General features: G+C 49.5%; 7 protein-coding genes across 7 annotated transcripts; 3 read left to right on the top strand and 4 right to left on the bottom strand.

Moving 5' to 3' along the window:
* Positions 1-369: 369 nt before the first annotated feature.
* On the bottom strand, positions 370-2,334 carry ABOM_005669 (cytochrome P450; the record flags this gene model as incomplete). The annotated part of the gene is made up of 7 exons (XM_022532798.1): positions 370-766; positions 825-1,093; positions 1,151-1,395; positions 1,448-1,599; positions 1,661-1,852; positions 1,948-2,080; positions 2,145-2,334. 7 exons carry the CDS (start codon positions 2,332-2,334, stop codon positions 370-372), a joined length of 1,578 nt encoding a protein of 525 aa, XP_022389788.1.
* Positions 2,335-3,410: 1,076 nt separating this feature from the next.
* Positions 3,411-5,073, top strand: erg4A (c-24(28) sterol reductase; the record flags this gene model as incomplete). Its single annotated transcript, XM_022532797.1, has 4 exons — positions 3,411-3,439; positions 3,539-4,384; positions 4,439-4,770; positions 4,832-5,073. The coding sequence occupies 4 exons, from the start codon at positions 3,411-3,413 to the stop codon at positions 5,071-5,073; spliced, it is 1,449 nt and encodes a 482-aa protein (XP_022389787.1).
* A 125-nt stretch (positions 5,074-5,198) lies between these two features.
* ABOM_005667 (transcription factor domain-containing protein) lies at positions 5,199-7,534 on the bottom strand (the record flags this gene model as incomplete). The annotated part of the gene is made up of 8 exons (XM_022532796.1): positions 5,199-5,628; positions 5,677-5,912; positions 5,961-6,395; positions 6,441-6,736; positions 6,785-7,176; positions 7,232-7,365; positions 7,419-7,442; positions 7,496-7,534. The coding sequence occupies 8 exons, from the start codon at positions 7,532-7,534 to the stop codon at positions 5,199-5,201; spliced, it is 1,986 nt and encodes a 661-aa protein (XP_022389796.1).
* A 629-nt stretch (positions 7,535-8,163) lies between these two features.
* On the top strand, positions 8,164-10,683 carry aguA (alpha-glucuronidase; the record flags this gene model as incomplete). Its single annotated transcript, XM_022532795.1, has 1 exon — positions 8,164-10,683. One exon carries the CDS (start codon positions 8,164-8,166, stop codon positions 10,681-10,683), a length of 2,520 nt encoding a protein of 839 aa, XP_022389795.1.
* A 307-nt stretch (positions 10,684-10,990) lies between these two features.
* On the bottom strand, positions 10,991-12,292 carry ABOM_005665 (SMP-30/gluconolactonase/LRE family protein; the record flags this gene model as incomplete). Its single annotated transcript, XM_022532794.1, has 1 exon — positions 10,991-12,292. One exon carries the CDS (start codon positions 12,290-12,292, stop codon positions 10,991-10,993), a length of 1,302 nt encoding a protein of 433 aa, XP_022389794.1.
* A 3,192-nt stretch (positions 12,293-15,484) lies between these two features.
* Positions 15,485-17,386, top strand: ABOM_005664 (beta-glucosidase C; the record flags this gene model as incomplete). The annotated part of the gene is made up of 1 exon (XM_022532793.1): positions 15,485-17,386. One exon carries the CDS (start codon positions 15,485-15,487, stop codon positions 17,384-17,386), a length of 1,902 nt encoding a protein of 633 aa, XP_022389793.1.
* A 349-nt stretch (positions 17,387-17,735) lies between these two features.
* Positions 17,736-18,735, bottom strand: ABOM_005663 (uncharacterized protein; the record flags this gene model as incomplete). Its single annotated transcript, XM_022532792.1, has 5 exons — positions 17,736-18,001; positions 18,068-18,139; positions 18,201-18,260; positions 18,317-18,372; positions 18,443-18,735. 5 exons carry the CDS (start codon positions 18,733-18,735, stop codon positions 17,736-17,738), a joined length of 747 nt encoding a protein of 248 aa, XP_022389792.1.
* Between the last annotated feature and the right edge of the window lie 2,745 nt (positions 18,736-21,480).

Below are 21,480 nucleotides of genomic sequence, written 5' to 3'. Positions count from 1 at the left end.
TAGATAGTCAATAGCCAGTGGTTTAGGATCTATTGTAGTAGCCTGCACAGAACGGAATATTTCCAGTACTCGGCAAGAGGTGGGCAAGAGCACAACTTGGGCCCGTCATGATACTGATCTTCAGGCTATTGTATCTCCAGAGAAGACTTATCGGAACTAGAAAGATAGTTGGTTCAAGATATCTGAAATCGCCGCCTCATTTAGCCTCCCTGCTCTGGACAGATACCTGCCAGAAACGTCATTGGGATACATAATTCTACTGTCGTCAAAGGTGATAAGGCTTAACGAATCAAACTAGCAATGGTTCGAATATAAGGGGAAAGTCACACTAAGGCTAGAAAATCCAGTCTGTATGGGTACGCATATACTCTACACCCTGACTGACTCAAGTGTCGTCAAGTCGCTTCGTGAACCGGGATCTTCAACCTCAAGGGAACGGATGAGGGCTTCGTGTTCTGCGCTTCGTGGCTGGATGCTCACCTCGAACGGCGATAGGTGACCGACGATCCCCTCCTGATAATCTACGACGGGGTCGATCTCCTTGCCATCTTTCATGGCCTTCCGAATTCGAAAGACCGCGAGTGACCGTGCGATCGTGAGAAAGTTGTTGAAGTCCGCCAGCGGACGACCCGGGCAAATCCGGCGTCCAAATCCGAAGACCAGTGTGTGCGGATCACGTTCTGGGGTGTGTCCGTCCGATGCCAAAAAGCGCTCGGGCCTGAACGACATGGGGTCAGAGTATACCTCTGGATCGTGCGCAAATGCCCTGTGATGAGGCATGGGGTTAGAATGGACGGCATCGTAGATAAGGGAAAGCAGCTCACCAAATGTTGGGGACGATCGGGGCCCCTTTAGGAATCAGGTAGCCCTCGTAGATGTCATCTTCTGTAGCTGCGTGCATGATGCCTATCTGCACCACCGGGTTCCAGCGTATGACCTCGTTGATAAGCGCATTAACGTAGGGTAGGTTCACCCGATCTGCAGGCGTAGGGAGCCTCGCTCCTATGACTCGGTCGATTTCCTCCTGGGCCTTGATCTGTGCGGCAGGGAATAGCGCCATTGCCAGAAAGAAGGATGTGATGGTAGATGCCGTCTATAGCTTCAATCAGCATGGCACCGCGGTGACGCTTTGCTTGCTAGCTGCACGTACCGTATCATAACCGGCTTGGAAGACCGCAGCTGCCGAGTATTTGATATTCAACTCCTCCTTGGGGTTAAGTATCGAGTTTGTCTGCTCTATCTGCCTGGAAACGAATGAAGGTTCATACTTGCCCTCCTTCATCTGATGCCGAGCAAAGGCGAACGGCCAATTGGCCAATGTATCAAATCCGCGTCGATACTCTCGGGCTTGTTTCTTGAACCCTGCCCCCGGAAACCAACTCGGCATGTACTTCACTGACACAGCTGGTCAGCCACCACCCATGATACGCCGAGGAGGGTGACTTACGGGCGGGAATACTGTCCACCAGCCAACCTGCCGGTTGATTTATTATGCCGAATGCAAACGATGTCTTCTCCACTAGATCGATGAGGGGATCCCGACCATGGAACTCGGCGGTATAACCGTATGCGATCTTTAGTATGACTCCTCCGATTCCTCTGTGGATCATATTAGCCGATAACTACCAGACCTCCAGTAGCAGGGCTGCGTTGTGCTCACGTTTTGATATGATCCACCAGCTCCTCTGGTTTCTGTAACGTCCGCAGCAGAAAGCGTCGGACCACCGTATCCACCTGCGGGTAAAGCGATAATAATGCGCGTTCCGAGCGCAGTTGTGAAAGTATGCGTTTCCGTTGTTCACGAACGAGAGCATTTTCAGTATGCGTGGTGAGAAAGATGTCGGCTCCAGAACTAGGGAAGGAGGTACGCAGGTATTAGCAACGCACAATTGAACAGCCCCTGCGTAGTCTGTATATAGTCTAGGAGATGGAGCAAGAGGTAGTTACAGCTCATTGGCCATCACCAATCTCGGTCGAGATGAGTATCGCGCCGATCGCTTCTCCAGCAGTTCCATTGCCACATTGGTGTCGTTTAGGATAACGAGGGTATGCCCCGCCGTCGTGATCGAACTAATGGGTCCTAGCGGCGATCCAGATAAGGATTTCAACGCAGAGTAAGACGTGGCCGGGAGTACTGTCCATACCATACAAATCCTTGTGCTTCAGCCAATGCTCCCAGTCTTTGCCGCCGCGCGGAAGATCGCTACCAATGTTGCCGATAATAGGCAGTCCTTTGGGACCCGGTGGGAGAGGGGCTCGTGATGCCTTTGACTTCAACAGGGCATACAGCCCTAGAACTCCCGCTAGGAGGATCAGAGAGCCTAAACTGTACATCGTGATGACAGTCGGGCATTCTCCCTGGTGATACTCAGAGTAGATGAGTCCAACGTCATGGTGAGAAGCGCAGTGGGCAGGCCGGTGACCATGGGAGGCCTTAATAGCTCCCTTGGAGACTTGACTCTTACCTTGCGTCGGCCAACATCACTGAATCCCATTGACAGGATATTGCGTTACACTGCAGAGTTGACTGCATTAGCCCGCGCGTCAGCGGTAGATTGGCTCGTAGTCATTGGATGTCCACTAAGGGTAGAAGGTGACCATCCAACCAGCTTTTCGTTCATGGGGTTTGCCATGCAGACAGCACCGAATCTGGCCACCCAATGTGATTTTTCACAAGTAGAGTAATATTGATATGACGAAATTCCCAAGTTGCTCATATTCTGTTCCTAGGTAGGGTACTAGCAGGTCATCCTGGCTTGTTAATAGCAAGTAAAATAAAACCAGTCAATCGTGCGCTGATAAGCTAAGGCGGTAAGGAACCATGTTTCCAACGATACGTCTGTTAATTATTGTCCAGGTAGTAACTATTCGGTGACCAGGCTTGGGATTGTGACCAGTCCGATGCATAACTTTCTGAACGAGGAAATATTGACTGGATAACCCCGTGCTGTACGGAGCCGATCAATACCCTTTGACCGGTAGTTCGGTGTCCACGTTTAATCTAAGTTACTTCGGTGAGAGTGGTGCATACAGACAATCGGCAATGTCCTTATATCGGGCGGAGGCACAACAATGCCGGTGGGCATACCCTTTGCGGCATTTCCTTTCCCTATTTTACTTTTTGTCTGTCTCTCTCTCTGCTTGGTCTTTTTTTGGATACAAAGAGAGAAAATAAAATGAAACAACTTCCTGTTGGGTAAGTATTGCGGGTGGGGCCCGAGGCCGCCGCGGAGACCGCGGAGAGCACGGGAACCGAATTTCACACGGTTTTCGGTGGGTGACAATCCGAGTAGTAAAGGGGCTCCAGGGCTCAGTTAAATAGTGAAGGGAGGAAAGTTGAATGTGTTCTGCCAAGGGTAGTTCAAAGTCTTGCTCTGTGTCTCGAAGCTTTGTGTGCGAAAGCGAGGAAGATGTCGGCGTCTAGTTCGAGTAGTAATCAGTGAGTATCCGGCAATTTATATATCATGTCTTATTCGCAAGATGAACCAAACCGCGCGCAATGAATGTTGAGATCCACAACACTGACCGAATATTATAGCCACCCAGCAGATATGCCTCGAAACCGTCGCGCAAATGGGTCAGCCAATGGCTCCGAGAAACCAGTCTCGAAGCCTTCGTCTGCGCCAGAGACTCATATGGAGTTTGGTGGTTCGGCTGGAGTGACCGCGTTGATGTTGGGGTTCCCTTTACTGATGTACTACATGTATATTGGTGCGACGTTCTACGATGGCCGTGCCCCAACACCGCAGAATGGTGAGACCATCGGTGAATTCGTGTACCATCTTTTCGACCTTGTGTACACCCACGCATTCCCTCATCGGCGAGCATGGACCATCTACTGGACTTTCTTGATCCTACAAGGAATCGGATACATCTACCTGCCCGGAGTATACGGCAAAGGAAAGTGTTTGCCTCATTTGAACGGGAAGCAGCTTGACTACTATTGTTCGGCGGTATCAGCCTGGTATATAACCATTGCTGGCTCCTTGGCTTTGCACTTCACCGGCATCTTTCGTCTTGATACGTTGATTAACGAGTTCGGCTCAATTATGTCAGTGGCAATTTGCTCAGGCTTCCTGGTCTCCATAGTCGCCTATGTGTCGGCGCTGGCCAGAGGCGCGCAACATCGCATGACTGGCTCGCATATGTACGACTTCTTCATGGGGGCCGAACTGAACCCTCGGCTCTTCAAATGGCTCGATATGAAGATGTTTTTCGAAGTCCGCATCCCATGGTACATCCTGTTCCTCCTATCCCTGGCAACCGCATTGAAGCAGTGGGAAGAATTGGGCTATGTCTCCGGAGAAGTGTGTTTCGTGCTGATGGCACACTTCCTGTACGCCAACGCCTGCGCCAAAGGCGAAGAATTGATTATCACCAGTTGGTAAGTCCGGTTGCCATCATCTCGCTGGAAGTAGCTGCAACTAACCCCGTATAGGGACATGTATTACGAGAAATGGGGGTTTATGCTCATTTTCTGGAACCTCGCGGGGGTGCCAATGAGCTACTGTCACTGCACCCTGTACCTCGCGTCCCACGACCCATCGACCTACCGTTGGAATCCAATCGCGTTGGCTGCCTTGTTCGCGATGTATCTCTTCGCCTACTGGGTCTGGGACACATGCAACAGCCAGAAGAATATGTTCAGAGCCCAAGAGCGCGGGTTCTGGGTTGACCGGAAGACGTTCCCTCAACTCCCCTGGAAATACATTGAAAACCCGGAGAAGATTCCCACCGCGACGGGTGACTCCATTCTGTGCAGTGGATGGTGTAAGTTGCTACTGGGCAGGGACATACCAATAGTGTCTGATCATGCTGACGGAATATGTAGACGGTATGGCGCGCAAAGTGCACTATACTTGCGACTGGTTTTTCGCCTTTTCCTGGGGATTGATTACAGGATTCAACTCGCCATTCCCATGGTTCTATTCGGTTTTTTTCACGACCATGATCATCCACCGCGTCATTCGCGATATCCAGCGATGCCGGGAGAGATACGGCGAGGCGTGGGCGGAATACGAACGCCGTGTCCCATACCTCTTCATTCCGGTAAGTCATCACGCATTGCGTTGAGAATCATTGAAGCTAATCGAATGTCATAGTACGTAATCTAAGATTCAATTTCAGCCCATGATGAAGGGGAACAGCTGTTTGGTGTGTAAGATAGTGATGGACATTGGTCCTTAAGTGCGAGATTGTTAGCCTAGAGTGTCGCTCATGTAATTAGAATTCAATATATCCATCACCGATCGGTTTGCCCCGATGAAGTCGTTCAGAAACATGGATATGTCCTCCTGGCTCATAATAGAGTCGAATGTATCTTCTGGCCACGGCACATTTGGCAGAGAAATGTTGGCTGGGCCATTTATCGTAGTGGGAATGACGAGCGAGCCATCCTGGTGTTGTTCCAGACCCGTCAGAGTCTGCTGAGACTCCACAAGAACTTGTGCCGCTCGGGCAAAAGCATCACAGATTGTATACAGATGCTTCGATCCACGAGACAGCCCCTTGATGAGGTCTAGAGACTTGACCGTCTCCTGGAGGAGAGTGAGGTCGGCGTTGCTGGCAGTGGTAATCGCATGTGTGAAGACGATCACAAACGGCGCGAATGATGGATAGAGTAAGATCCTGTATGCGTGTCAGCGGCTTTCGAACGTATATGTTCAATGTGCTAACCAATGAACGTATTCAATTTGCTTATGGGTTTGGCGACCGCGGAAATAGGTGAAGCATTTCAGATGGCTATGCAAGGCTAGTGTGGCAGCTTCATAGCATCGGGATGAGATTGCCATGGCATTTCGAGGACGTGTTTCGGCTCGATAGATAACCGTCAGCACCGAGTAGGTGATGAAATCAGCACATGCAGCCATGCCATGGAGTGAATCCGCATAAAGACCTGCACTGACATCAATCTGAGAAAGAGTTAGCCGCTGGTGCGTTGGTTTCACTGGAATGCCTACCGCGAGCAGTTTGTCTCGAACAGCGATCAGATCAAGAGAAAGCTTCTCGATAGAATGTAGCCTCTTCTCATCGCTGGCCCTGGAAGCAGAAATAGAGTAAAGTTCATCATAGACCCTTCCTTGGATCGTCGCAAACTCGGCAGTGACGAGGGTCATTAGGTCCCATGAACGATATTGGTGGTGATCTGAAGGGGCGAAGAGGTCTGCGTCTATGTCATGATCTTGGAAGTGTGACGTGAATCCTAGATTCAGTGATATGTTCTTATCAATGGTGTACAGCAACCAAAAGGCATGCCGCTTCGTCTCAGCGAGGGTAGATGGGTCACCCTTGGTAGTGGAATTCCTATGTAAACCAATAGTCTGGCACATATTGAACGCAAGAGATAGATATGTCCAGCAACGCTGAATATCAAACTCTTCCTGGGCTTTAATTATCTGGTCATGTCAGCGGAAGTTCGGAGTTATACTGATGTTTCTTACCCCAATCAAAAGTGCTTGGATCTTTTCGATTGTCGGGTCCGCCATAAGCTCATAGCTATTTAAGCCCAGATAGAAGCGACGCTCGCAAACCTTTGCACTGGACGACAGGTCATATCGCGCCAGGTCTGGGTGTCCTTCATGAAGATAGTCACGAATGATATAATAGAGAAGGCCATACAATAGAGTCAAAGAACCTGCAGGGACTGGATTTATTGGGAAGTAGATAGATTGGCATAGAGATTCGACTTGGAGAAAGTCTCTCCAGGAATGACTGACAAGAAAAAAGGGAGGTTTTGCTATCTAGTCAGTCGGTGAAATGACGGACGGAAAAAGATCACCCATACCTTTTACAGCCCTGACCACCGCGACAACCAGATCTACTGGCAGCAATGACCTTGACTCTTGCGATGATGACGGTAAACCTGTCTCTGTCGGGCAGCCATTGGGAGACAAAGGTTCTTCCGTGAGGCTGTTCTTCAAAGACGACAGGACAGCGGACACATGGTCGTTTAGTCCACTGTTGTGGGACGTAGAGATGGCCGACAGCGCCGCATCCTTAGCAAGCAGTGTCTCATGATGAAATGACGACTGCCCTTCGAATGGTAGTGTGGCATGAGCAGACGATTCGGGAACGGAAACCGAACCAGCAGCACTGGGAGCTGAAGACTGTGTGATTTGCGCAAGTGTTTGATTGATAACGGCAAGTTGTTCTTGAAGGGCCTCCAACTTTCGTTCACTGTTACCATCGTCAACCTCAAGAGCATGCAAGGGCGCTTTCAATGCTGCCTTACTATTGGCCCGACTCATTCCGCCGCGGCTCTGGGACGCTCGTACTGCTATTACTGGTAGTAGAGATGCCGGCTACCCTGCAAGGTATCCCCAATGCACCACAACTGGAGCATGGAATGGCTTTGTCGCACTTGATCTGCTGACTGTTAGATGCATGTCGAAGGGCCTGATATGGCTGCTATCACGTACCTTCCGGGCTCGGCAATTGTCACACTGGGGATGGTTAATCGGGGGGTCCTTGGTACATAATTGGAAGGGACGCGTACCGCACGAGCACGAAAGGAGTTCCTAGCGACAGTACTCATTCTGTCCGCTATTATCATCTAGGTATAGTGCTATTGTCTGGTGACGGGCAAGTCATTGGAAACGAAGGAAGAAACAGACCGAAAGGGAAACAATGGGTCACATGATCCCACGTCAGCACCCCCATGTCCTGTTTGGTATTAGCGCGTCCCGGGTCTTGTACAAGTATGTATCCCCTTTTGGGAGAGCATCCAATTTTCCTACAAATTAGCATTGTTGGCTCTTGCACTAGACATACTCTAAATTTATTTCTCTACTTTAGGATCCTCCCTGACACTGAGTTGGAGCCCGGGATAATCAGTCCGAATGCCGGCGAAATTCTAACCCGACCACTCGTTCATCACCGAGAATTATCCAACTTTCCGGCTAAACTCATGCCTGATTCATGGCGATTTCCCCGCAGTGACGTTTCCCCATCTGCTTGCAAATTTACTTTACGGTGGAACTATGGGGTATATTATGGTGGTCGGTCAATGACCCCACGTTACCCCGGATTAATATAGCCTGAATTCATGGGTGTTGTTAGCGTGGGGATTGGTATCGGTAATTGAGCATTGAGCAAGATGCAGATCTCGGTATTTAAACCGGCTCAATTGCTCTATGGGAAGAGCAGACCGAGAACATTGACAAAATGCGCTGGCCATTTCTGACCGTGCTGCTGTGGCTCGTATCCATTACAACAGCAGAAAACGGCTTCAATGGATGGCTACGGTATGCTCCTGTGCACTGCGACAAACGCTGTCAGCGGGCGTTACCGTCGAGCATTGTTACATTGAATAGCACCGACTCGGGCCCCATAGGTACCGCTGTTCATGAGCTGCAAACTGGACTGGAGAATATCGTTGGCAAACGATTGCCTATCAAGCGGTCCAGCTGTGGTTCGCACTCATCGATTCTGGTCTCTACACTCGAGCAATACCGCCAAGCCTGCAACAAAAGCTCCGAAATTCCTAGTCTTGGCATTGATGGCTTCTGGTTGCGGTCTTATGGCGATACTGTTCAGATCCTGGGAGAAAATGAAAGAGGTGCACTGTACGGAGCTTTTGAGTATCTCTCGCTCCTTGCGCAGGGCAACTTCTCTCACGTCAACTATTCCACTAGTGCACATGCACCAGTTCGATGGGTGAATCAATGGGATAATATGGATGGGAGCATTGAGCGTGGATATGCTGGGCCGTCTATTTTCTTCCAAGATGGCCGAATTGTCGAGGATCTATCCCGTGCCAAACAGTATGCTCGCCTTCTGGCGTCGATCCGAATCAATGGTATCGTCGTCAACAATGTCAATGCCAATGCAACCCTCTTAACTTCCCAGAATATGGATGGCCTGGCTCGCATTGCAAATGTTTTCCGGCCGTATGGCATCCAGATCGGCATCTCTCTCAACTTTGCGTCGCCAGATACCTTAGGCGGCCTAGGCACTTACGACCCACTTGATCCCTCCGTCATCTCCTGGTGGGCCAACATTACGGATAGCTTGTATGACCGCGTACCAGACATGGCAGGATATCTGGTAAAAGCCAGCTCTGAAGGACAGCCTGGCCCTGATACATACAATCGCACGCTAGCGGAGGGAGCCAACGTCTTTGCGAAAGCCCTACAACCGCACGGCGGAATCCTTATGTTTCGCACTTTTGTCTATGACCATCATATCAACGAATCAATCTGGACAAATGACAGGGCAAATGCACAAGTTGACTTTTTCAAGCAGCTGGATGGCCAATTTGAGGATAATGTAATCCTGCAGATAAAATATGGGCCTATTGATTTCCAGGTCCGAGAGCCGGTGTCTCCTCTGTTCGCCAATCTCTACCAAACCAACGTGGCGATCGAACTGCAGGTCACCCAAGAATATTTAGGCCAACAAGATCATCTAGTCTACCTATCCCCACTGTGGAAAGAGCTTTTAGACTTTGATCTGCGCGTCGACCATCAACCATCGCTTGTTCGCGACATAGTCTCGGGGCAACGGTTCGATCGCCAACTAGGCGGATGGGCAGCGGTGGTTAATGTTGGAACGAACACAACATGGTTGGGCAGCCATCTGGCAATGTCTAATTTATATGCTTATGGTCGCCTGGCGTGGAGTCCCACGGACGATTCGCAAGACATCCTTCAGGACTGGATTCGCCTTACCTTTGGACGTGATCAAAATGTATTGGACACACTCACTGACATCTCTATGACATCGTGGCCCGCGTATGAAAATTACACAGGAAACCTGGGCATTCAGACGCTTACCGATATTCTTTACACACACTACGGCCCCAACCCCGCATCGCAGGATAATAATGGTTGGGGGCAATGGACCCGCGCTGATCACGACACCATTGGCATGGATCGCACCGTTAAAAATGGTACGGGGAATGCAGGCCAATACCCAGCTGAAATTGCACAGGTGTATGAGGACCTTGACAGCACACCGGATGATCTGTTGCTGTGGTTCCATCACGTTCCCTATACGCACCGTCTCCACTCCGGCAAGACCGTCATCCAACATTTCTACGACGCACACTACGACGGTGCAGAGGCAGCGCAACACCTCTTGTCCCAGTGGGAATCTCTCAGAGGTCGTGTTGATGAGCAACGCTACAATGATATACTGTCTCGCTTAATCTACCAAGCTGGACATTCTCTCGTGTGGCGGGATGCCATCAATAACTTCTACTGGAACATGTCGGGAATCTCAGATGAAAAGGAACGAGTAGGCCATCATCCATGGCGCGTGGAAGCTGAGTCTATGACCTTGGATGGCTACGAGCTGTACACCGTGAGTCCTTTTGAGGCGGCATCCAACTATACCGCGGTTGTCACAACCTCAAACTCCACCACGGGCACGGCTGAAGCCAGACTCGAATTCCCCTCGGGGATCTATGATCTCGGCGTCAACTATTACGATATGTATGGTGGGAAATCCGAGTGGACAGTCTATGTTAATGATCGCCTTGTGGGGCGATGGGAGGGAAACAGTGAGAACACCCTGGGACATACACCGTCCATCTACATTGACGGCCATTCCGCTACGCGAATCACATTTCGGGATGTGGAAATTGAGAACGGTGATCAGTTGAAGATTATCGGTGTGCCCGACGGCATTGAACCTGCTCCGTTGGATTACGTGGTGCTGCTTCCACCGGACGTTGTGGACTAACTCGACTGTTAGTTACGAGACTTGTCAAGGGCTAGATATCATGTACTTGTTTTACGCAAGTCAGTCAGAGTGTACTGTAGGTCTTAATAAAATATACGTCTTTAGTTTGACAAGCCCGAGAGTGTAATACTTGAAGAAAATATAAAAGGTACCTGATATGAAATTCCCATGATAGAATATGAGATAGTACTCGCTCAACGGGTGAAAGTAAGTAAGTATTCACTCTATTAAAGAGATCTCTATTTGACCGAAACTCAAATATATACAACCGAAGGATAGTGCTTTTACACAGATCAAAGAAAAAGAATCAAACAGCCTCCTGTCCCTGGAGTCCCCACTTCAAGCGAGCAACACCACCCATCCCCACCATCCACACCTCACGATAGCCATTCGCATCGGACCAGATAAAGTTATTGACGGTGAAATTTGCCTGCACGCGTACAATCATGTCCCCATACTCATCCATCACGCTCAACCCGTTCCCAGCCGCCGTGACAACATAGCCATTTCGGGCAACCTTGAGTCCATCCGGAACAGACCCAATGGCATCATAGTAGATCGGCCTCTTGTTGATGATAGCGCGACCATCGTCAACGAGATCGAACTTATAGATTGTCCGGGTCCCAGTAATGTTGTATAAGATACCGGCTCCGCCGGGGCTGGGAACGTCGGGCGAGATGGGCGCCGAGAGCCCTGAGGCGGCCGAATCGCTGATGTACATGTGTCGACGGTCTGCACTGAGGGCGATCCCGTTGGGCGAGAACATGTCGTCGTTGGCGATGACTGTGGAGCCTGTGGCTGGGTCGAATCGGTATGTCCCGGACTTGAGCTGCGGGGGGATGTCGGCGAGCTTCAACCACCAGGAGTAATAGGGGGAGGTGAACCAGATGAAGCCGGTCTCTGGGTCGACGATGAGGTCGTCGCAGTCGGTGAAGGTCATGCCATAGTAGTTGTCTAGGAGGGTGGTGGACTTGTTGGTTGCCGGGTCTAAGGTGACGATTCCGGGGCGTTGTTCGCCGAGGCCGGGGATGGAGGCGTTGCTTCCTGCTACGGAGAAGTAGACTGTGTTGTTGTGGTAGAAACCTCCGTTGGGGATATAGATGGGTGGGTCGGCGGTGAACTGGGAAAGCGTGGGAGGGTCTTGGTTGAGGTCGATGGTGAGTTGGGGGAGGTTTGTTGAGAGCTCGGAGAAATAGATGCGGTTCTGGGTTGGGACGAAAACAGGGGACTCATGTATGTGATTAGCATCCACAGAGAAGACGAACTCCACACTGGGGGCGTCTCCTAGGACCTCTGCTGCGCGGGACTCGTCGAAGACAATGAAGCTGGCCGTTGATACATTTTGCCAGGAGGCATCTGCGGGGACTTTGGTGTCGCCATAGGTGGGGATGTCTCGGCCGTCGGGAGCAGCACGGTAGAAGGGATAGGGGAGATTTGCGGCATGTTGTTTCAGGCAGACGACACCAGGTGCCATGCAAGGGCGGACTATAGGGTAATTTTGAACTTCTGTTGAGGAGGGTAGGGATATCGTCGTTTCACGGGGAATAATCGCGGCTGCGTGGGCCAATGTGGTGGCCAGTGTTAGAGATAAAGCGCCATGATAGATCATAATGAAGGTGAGGAATTCAGAGACTCTGTTGCTCTGTGCGGTTTATCCCTGCTCTCAAGTAGGATGCAAGGGAAACGGCATGGTATTTATACTGGTTCACCCTCGCTCGGAGATGGTATAGATTAGTCTCGATGTAGTTCTCGGAGGTGAATGGACATGGACCCACAACGACATAACATGCCCGAGCTACCACACTGTTGGAAATTCTATATAATAGTCTTTATTAGGTCTGTGGGTTCGTTATCGATTAGATCCTGGGGCTAAACCTGGTGGGCTCGACAGAACCAGGGCTTGCTCAGTCATGAGGTTAACTCACCAGATGGCTATATCAGGTACTTATCCACAGGCTTAATCAATATGATTAGCATCGCATTCATATCATGGTGTTTCAGCCACTGTGGTCCCAGCTGCATAGGGCTGATATGCCATGTGCGTTTACCTATGCATGGTGGCCTGGGGCATGCAGGCAACCCTGGAAGCAGGTTCAGGGTGTTCATTGGCTCGGAGGGGGATGGTCGGTGGATCTGATCGATTGCCATTTTGCTCCGAGCCACTCAGGTTCTATGCTTGCGACCCATGCTGCCAAGCCCATAAATACTATGAGACCTATATAAATGACAGTACAGTGTAATTCGCTTAAACATCCGGGCCAGCTGTGTGTTGATGAGGTCTACCTCTGTGGCAGAGGGTCACCAAATAGGTAACCGGTTTATCCGGCACGTTGTCCATGGCTAGGGCTTTCAAATACCCACCAGAAAGATACCGGAAATGCTTGTCCCTCTGTATGAGCTGCCGATGGTCGATGTAAACAGGAATGCCCAACATTTTATTGACTTGTAGCGACTGGTATCCTGAGCAAAAGTCCCACATTCCGTCGATGATGGAGATGTGTGTGGAATTGTCTCTCGGGCCAGAAGAAGACGTTAGGATTCTATCAGTCTTTCTGAAGTTAAAGAAACGAAAGCATGGAGTCCAGAGCTTCTTACTCATAGCACAGCTTAGCGATTGCTGGTCTTCCGTCAGATATACATTGGGCGTTGCGAACCTCACTCATCATACCCCTCGACATATTCGACGCCGTAAGGGCGACATTCACCCGACAAGTGTCTAGGACCTCAGAAACACCATAATCAACGATTTTGACCTCCATGACCATTTGACATACTCCTTGGTCAATATTCGATCTAAGAATTCACATTTTCTCGCTGAACCCAAAGGGTTGCCCGAAGTTGAATATTAAGAAATAGACTAGGGACTCGGAGCTAAAAGTTCGACACCAAGTGCCAATACCCCGAGACTACTACCAATTGAAAAGCCTCTAGCTCATAGCATCCTACATCTACTCATAGGGGAGTTGCGCCATATTGGTTAGATAAAAATCCCTTGGATGACCTACTGGGAACCTGTGGCCAAAAAATGAGCGTTGCATCCTTGACTGATGGATAGGTCTTATTGTACATACTACCTATAACTAGGGATGACTAACTTCGATATAGGAGAGGTACTACGTTATAGGGATGACTACGGGCGGCTATACAGCTGCGCTTGGGTCTGCGGAGAAACCGTATTTCAGAAGCGGAGGGAACCACGTCAACTTTCAAGTATCTCCATCGAGTATGGGGCTCCCTCATAGGGAAATCTCATCAGACCCGGCTGAAGAATGTGCTTCTGGCTGTATACGCCATGAAGAACACAAACTGAAGGTATGGCGGTTCTAGGGTTGGTAGTAACCCGGAACGTGATATGTTCTATCTTGACGCAGGATGCTTGTTCAGCCAGAATAAAGCCCTATTATCATACGTTCCAGGAGGCGAAAAAACAAGTCTGTAGGTGTTCCTCAAGACGCTGTCACTAACCTGACCTCACTTGGGGAAAATAAAGACTTTCACAATGCAATCATGCTGACTACCACCATCCAGACCACTCCACTCATGACTCGGTTGGTAGTGCCCTTTATAGTGAGAACTACCAGTACCATTATGGTAACAATGTTGAATTAAAAAGGATTTGACCAAGGAGACTCAGGATAATCCGATGATAAAATTGAATAAGTCACAAAAGATAGGCTATACCGACCGATTGTCGGCCTCTGGTTCGGTCCGACTTAATGCGATTCTATTGATTTGAGTTTGATATAAAGTCTTCTTGGATTGAAACGTTGCTTAGGGAAGTATCGTGCTTCGAGCTAAATTCCTTGTGTTATAATATGATGCATACATTTGCAGGAACGACCAGATATCGCTAGCATTCAGTAACTATGTGGGAGGCAGAACAGTGGAGCGACAGGAAGAGGCCAGTACTGCGTATTCCGGACCTTTGGTGTTGACCAAGGGTCGCGGATCCTTTCCTGGGTCTGCGATGTGTACCGTTCGAACCGATTGATAATATCAAGCGGTATCAGTATTTAATTATGATACGGTTTCCGAGACTTGATTCCACGTGGCATGGCTGTAGTTTAGAATAGCCTGTGCATGCATCCTTCGGTCTGTCACGGTATCAACGGCAACATGCCATATATCAGCGACAGCATACAAACATCAACTGCTCGTCCCCACGTAGGGTAGCATTGACCCCCGCTCAGTAGTCCGAGTGATATAGGCTCATTACGAGAAACCCCCATCCATGTCACGTAATATCCCCACAAAGCCAAGTCGGCTCCACAACACTTTGTATGTGGGGGAGGTTGATCCTTCACGCCGGATCCCCGCAAAATTGGCAACGTACAATCCTTCGCGTGATAATTGACGTAATTGTCGCTTGGATGTAGGATCCCTTGGGTTTCCCCGTGGTCTTGACATCTCGTAATGGGATTATATGGCGGTGAGATAGTATAATAGCATTGTGAATTACAGCGGTCAGTTGCCGAACGCCAGGATATATAGCTTGTCTTGTTTATCGAGTCCCGAGACTGCCTTCTGTTGTTGAGACAGGACTGGGTCTCTAGAAAGGCGAAGCTAGTTTGCTCGCCATACAAAGAACCGGCAATGCCGATGGTATCTACCGTTGTCTTGGCTGAATTGGTCATGAGCCCTTTGAGTAGATATGGGGAAGGCCGAGTATAGGAAGCTAGCTGCGGGGGCTTCTTCCTTTGCCAAGGCCCTCTATGTTAAATAGGTGAGTATTTCTCCCCCGATGGAAATGGGTACTTCTGCAGCATAGGCCAGCATCATCAGTTTTCATATTGTATTCACAATGCGGATTGACAGTGCAGTAGCGAGCCTGGCAGCCCTGGCTTCAGGTTGCATGGCCCTATCCACGAGGGGCTACGTGCCTAGAAGCCATTCCTTGTCGCGACGCAATGACAGTGCTCCGATTTACAAGGATGCGTCGTATTGCATCGACGAGCGTGTTGAAGATCTCTTGGCCCGCATGACCATCGAGGAAAAGGCCGGCCAGCTTTTCCATAACAGACTATTTGATGGTCCTCTTGATGACGAAGGGAGCGGCGACAACGTCCACAACAGCACCGGCAACATGATCAGCGAAAAGCATATGACGCACTTCAACCTTGCCAGTGATATCACGAACGCCACTGAGACAGCCGAGTTCATCAATCGCATACAAGAGCATGCCTTGCAGACCAGACTGGGCATTCCCATCACTGTATCAACCGACCCCCGTCATTCCTTCACGGAAAATCTGGGTACCGGCTTTCAGGCTGGAGTGTTCTCCCAATGGCCGGAATCAATTGGCCTTGCTGCACTTCGTGACCCTTACGTCGTGAGAAAGTTTGCCGAGATCGCGAAGGAGGAGTATATTGCGGTTGGGATTCGCGCGGCTTTGCATCCTCAGGTCGATCTGTCGACTGAGCCGCGATGGGCCCGTATTAGTAACACCTGGGGTGAAAACAGCACCCTTACTAGTGAGCTCCTCGTCGAGTATATCAAGGGATTCCAAGGCGATACACTCGGCCCCCAGTCCGTGATAACGGTTACTAAGCACTTCCCTGGAGGAGGCCCCGTAGAGAACGGCGAAGACTCTCACTTTACATACGGGAAAAACCAAACATACCCGGGAAACAATATGGAGGAACACCTGAAGCCTTTTAAAGCGGCGATCGCGGCCGGGGCAAGGGAGATCATGCCGTACTATTCCCGGCCCATTGGCACGGAGTACGACCCCGTCGCTTTCTCATTCAACAAGCAAATTGTGACTGAACTGTTGCGCAATGAGCTCGGGTTTGAGGGCATCGTATTGACTGACTGGGGTCTCATTACGGATACTTATATCTTGGGGCAGAATATGCCTGCCCGCGCTTGGGGTGTTGAGGATCTGTCTGAGCTTGAGAGAGCGACAAGAATCCTGGACGCCGGCTGTGACCAGTTTGGAGGTGAGGAGCGACCAGAACTAGTTGTTCAGCTTGTCCAAGAAGGTATTATCTCGGAGGATCGGATCGATGTTTCTGTTCGCCGGCTGCTGAGAGAAAAATTTGTTCTTGGCCTATTTGACAACCCTTTCGTTGACCCCGAAGCTGCTGGCCGAGTTGTTGGGAATGATTACTTCGTCCGTCTGGGCAGAGAGGCGCAGCGGAGGTCGTATACTCTCCTCAGCAACAGCGTCGACACTGTCCCCCTGAAGAAAATTGAAGAGGGTACAAAGTTCTATATTGAAGGTTTCAACGCGAGCTTCATAGAATCATGGAACTACACCGTCGTCGACAGCCCCGAAGAAGCTGAGTATGCTCTTCTGCGGTACAATGCACCCTACGAACCTCGCCCAGGAGGCTTTGAGGCCAACATGCATGCCGGCTCCCTCGCATTCAACGAGACTGAGAAGGCCCGCCAGGCTAAGATATACTCGACCGTGCCGACGATCGTGGATATTGTTATGGATCGCCCTGCAGTTATTCCCGAGATTATTGAGCAGGCCAAAGCTGTCTATGCTAGTTACGGCAGTGATAGCAATGCGTTCCTGGATGTGGTCTTTGGTGTGAGCGCCCCGGAGGGAAAGCTACCATTTGATTTGCCCAGCTCTATGGAGGCCGTGGAAGCGCAAATGGAGGATGTGCCGTTTGATACGAGGAATCCGGTGTTTAAGTTTGGACATGGGTTGAGGTATGCTGATCGGTGTGCGAGTAGCGGTAAGAGTTCCTAGGCGGATCTCTGGGGTAATGAAGTCTCACAGAGCGTTGCCATAGGGGGCATACTCTAGTGGGATCAGTGAGAGATTCCTGATGTTATAAAGAGTTCTAAGTAGTATATTGATACGAATAATAGATCTAAGCCTACCACAACACCATGACAAGACTACTCCCTTTGTTCTCAGTAAATTGGATCAATGTAGGTCAGGGATGCTTCCACCATCTATACATAAACAGGCTATATATAACACACAGTACGGAATACTGATATGCATCTATTACCTCTAGAAAGTTACCTTCTACCGAGATAATTTCTATAGTACCCTCTCCATCATCCACCTATCACCTTACACCGGTATGAACCTAAGCAGAGCACTCCTTCTGAGATCCATCTGAATAAAAGTAATCCTCATTGATCTTGATCGACTCGGCGTACCAAGTCTTACCCTGATCGGAAGTCGTGAAGCCGCTCGACGTAGCGTTCGACAGGTTCAGCGTCTCACCGAAGTTGGGATCAGCCTCGCTGAGATGGATGGTGAGCTTGTCCCAGCTGTAACCAGCGACCGTACCACAGGTGCCGAGGTAGCATTCGTTGCTGGAGTAGAGGAAGGTAGGGTTGATAGATTTGTCTTTAGTGGTGTCAGGTTAGTGTCGCTGACTATGGCTAAGAGAATTTGTCGATGGAGGGAAACTACCGTCAGATTGCTCGGAGACTTGCTTTCCACCAATGGAAACCTGCTGGGTGATCTGCTTGTCATCGACAGTGACTGTGATCGTTAGTGTTTTGATCTCATATGGCTAGTATTTAAGGCAAGGTGTGGAGCTTACTAGTAAAGTCAAGCTGCGAGCCGTTGGGGACAGTGATATACGGCTGCTGGACTTGACCGGCTATTGAACACATGGATTAGTGCATGGCACCGATTCGTATAAGCGCAGTAACTTACACAGATGATAGGTGCTCGTGGCGACACACCACTCCTCCGCCGTAGCCGGACAGGCCCTAACATCAGTTAACAATTTTGTCCCATTGCGCCCTGACTTCTGTAATTGTAATTTCAAGTCAAACGTACTGGGACTCCTGGTCCGGCGACCAATTCAGCAAAGGTTGGAACAAATCCGCAGCCTGATCCGACATCGAGGCGGAAATACCGACCCAGATGGACAGCCAGGGGGCATCGTTTTGCTTCTCCTGGGTAGTACCACAAGGGATGGCTGGTGGGACAAGCGAATATGTAGCCTTGGTAATTTGAGCGTTGTTTGTTGTAGGTCCAACAGCAAACATGTTTCCGAAGTGCCAGTCTTCGTAGAGAGCGGCGGCGCGCAGCGCCAAGGTAAGGGGGACAACAGCGTATACGGAGCGCATTGTTACCAGACGATGCGAATGAACAGTACAGAAGAACGAAAGAAAGAAAGACTTACAGGAAAGGTATGATACTGCCGTTCTGAGTTGACGGTCGAGGTCTATATAAATGTTCAAGGTGGAAGTGGGCCGGGTTCTGTCTCGGAGATTGTTTCAGGATCCACTCTGGACTCCATCGACGGTAAACAGAGACATTCCCTGACGAGGATTGTCCACACACGGTATAAAATACGAAAATCACGGCTTAATTGAGCAGATCGCCCAGTTGTTGAGTTGCTAGAGGCGGCAGTACCCCAACAGGTACCACCCGGAAATTATTTCACCGTCAATAGTGAGACAGGAGCCTTGATTACAATCTGAGCCCTAAGGATTAGTCGAACAGCCGACAGTATGTAATCATCTTAATCAGATCGATTTATGGAGCAGTCACCTCCTTTCCTACAGAATACTTTCTGGATGTCATTGTATCAACAATATTGATTATGTAGCTCCATTAGGCCCCTATTCTGACCCAGTCATCTTGATCCTGTAGCCACAAGGTTCGCTTCAACTATCTAAGAGTCCAAGTCTGCGTGAAGCTATAATAAACATCATTGTTCTGTGCAATGGCATAATATTAGAGTTGACTACGCATGTCAACGTACCTGCCAAGTGCTTCTAGTACCATAGCTATGCAGATCTTTATAGAAACCGTTGCTACTACACCTATTTGAGCATTTTACGACTACTTTAATTGGGAAAGATGGTCGTCTATTCCTATCGGCAGTGCTCCACAGGCTCCATAGTCGGGTCTGTCGCCTCTCTGCCTCTTCCTTATCATCATTCATCGAGTATATTCGTAGGTACACAGGAAGTGAATGTGTATGTCCACAAAGGTGCAATGCATTTTCTATCACACAGTGCATGGGGTCAAGCCTCAGTAATGCGTAAATTAATAGGAATATGCTAATATAGCAGGAGGGACATCATGGGAATAGATGAGGCAATATTGTGGATATAATTAATTCATCGAATTTAGGCAGCACTCCTTCTGAGTCAAAGGTTCACTGTTATCATTCCGTGCAGAGTTGTCTTTTTCATTCCCTTCTTTCTCTCCCTTAACTTCTGTTTCTCCTCGTGTGCCTCTCCCAGAACCTCATTCCATCTTAAATCCTCTCATTCTATCATGAACCCATCATATATGATCTACCAGTCCAGCTAAGCTCAGCCCTGCCTGTTATATGTTTTACTAGTTTCCCGCTCTGTCGGAGCTTAGAAAGAATAATCTTTTTGACACCACCCCACTACAGATTGGTAGCATGACAAGTCTCACTGAAGCACGGCTGTCGAGTCATGGCAGCTTCGGGGCAGAGAAAGATACCTATAATGCCACCGCTATCGAAGTCATCCTTTTCGTCAGTTAGGATTGATGACTGGGCATTGTTGAAGCCTGAGCACTGGCATATTGACAATTTGATGGGGCTAGACATCAGGCAAGATTCATGTGAACGTTGCACTACCCAACGGGTCTTGGGGCGCTATCTAAAGGCATGGATTGTCGGATCGTCAACGCTTCTTGTCGATCTGATTTCCAGTAAGGCCTCGCTTCACAGGGTTGGCGTAGCTACGGGTTTCACTGCTGTTACCTGCAGCCCCACCTTTCTAGTTAAAGCCCTATTGTGAACGGGGTAGAGCACATTGACGTCTCACCAACCCAAGAGTTATCACCTCAACACTTACAATGCAGCATGCTTCGTGCAATACCTTGACCAGCAAGACGTCTGCCTGATCAGCCAGTGGGTAGCTGGGAGAATGATCCAGCCGTAGCCCCGGAGTCGAGGAGCAATCTTCACTCTGTCAAGGCCCTAACAAGCCCGCAGCTGGTGGTAATACTCGGCGTGACGAATCGACTGCACATGTGCCATTTATCCATCGCAGTATTCTCAGTTTCATGAGGCGTGCTGAAGAAGTCGGGTCCATTCCAGCCGGAAAACGCCCTTCTCCGACAGAAGACGTCACATAGTCGAAGAGGGCTAAACTACTCAAGCAAGAACCCGCCAATTATACAGATAAAGGTCTGTGAAGACCAACGAAGAGCCTAGATATACCCTCAACGATATCACCGAAGAAGTCCCCTGCAATCTGGAAGATGCCGACGTTATCCTTATCGATGACGAGGAGTAACCCAACGAGTTGGAGCATGAGGCTGCCACAAATTACGATGCTGAAATCGAGGATGACCTGTCGGAACAGGTTTACTAGGGGATAATGTTGGGCACTTCACCTACATCTAGGATGCTGTGCAGAGCATATAACAACCGTCGAGACTTGCGAACGCTTTGCGTAGGATTTGCGACTAATAGCCCGCCAATAGGCGTCTGGTATGGTGTCAAACTGGAATATACAGTTTGAACAAACCGCTGTAGGAGATGAAACAAAGATTCAGGGTGGCTGTGGTCAATTGGTCAACCACAAAACGTCGGCGGTATTCCTCTCACAGAGGACGGATATTCAACGCGGAAAGGTGCAAGTCGTCCGCCGGGGACTCCGAGGACATACGCTATATTATGGTTCGCTTGGGTTCTTTAAATTAGGCGCTTATGTTTAAAAACGCGTAAGCCTGATCGTTTGGTAAACTCTCAGTGTGTAGCGAATTATGTTATGGGGAGCTCTTTTCCAGCAGAGGCTGGTTGTAACCTAATATTGTTCAGTATAGAAGTTCCAAGGCTATGAAAGGTCCATTCGCGTGTGAAATCAAAGTTCTATATA

This window comes from Aspergillus bombycis, assembly GCF_001792695.1.
Source record: "Aspergillus bombycis strain NRRL26010 chromosome Unknown contig00035, whole genome shotgun sequence".
In the NCBI taxonomy this organism is placed as follows: Eukaryota; Fungi; Ascomycota; class Eurotiomycetes; order Eurotiales; family Aspergillaceae; genus Aspergillus; species Aspergillus bombycis.
This window is presented reverse-complemented; position numbering and strand designations above follow the sequence as displayed.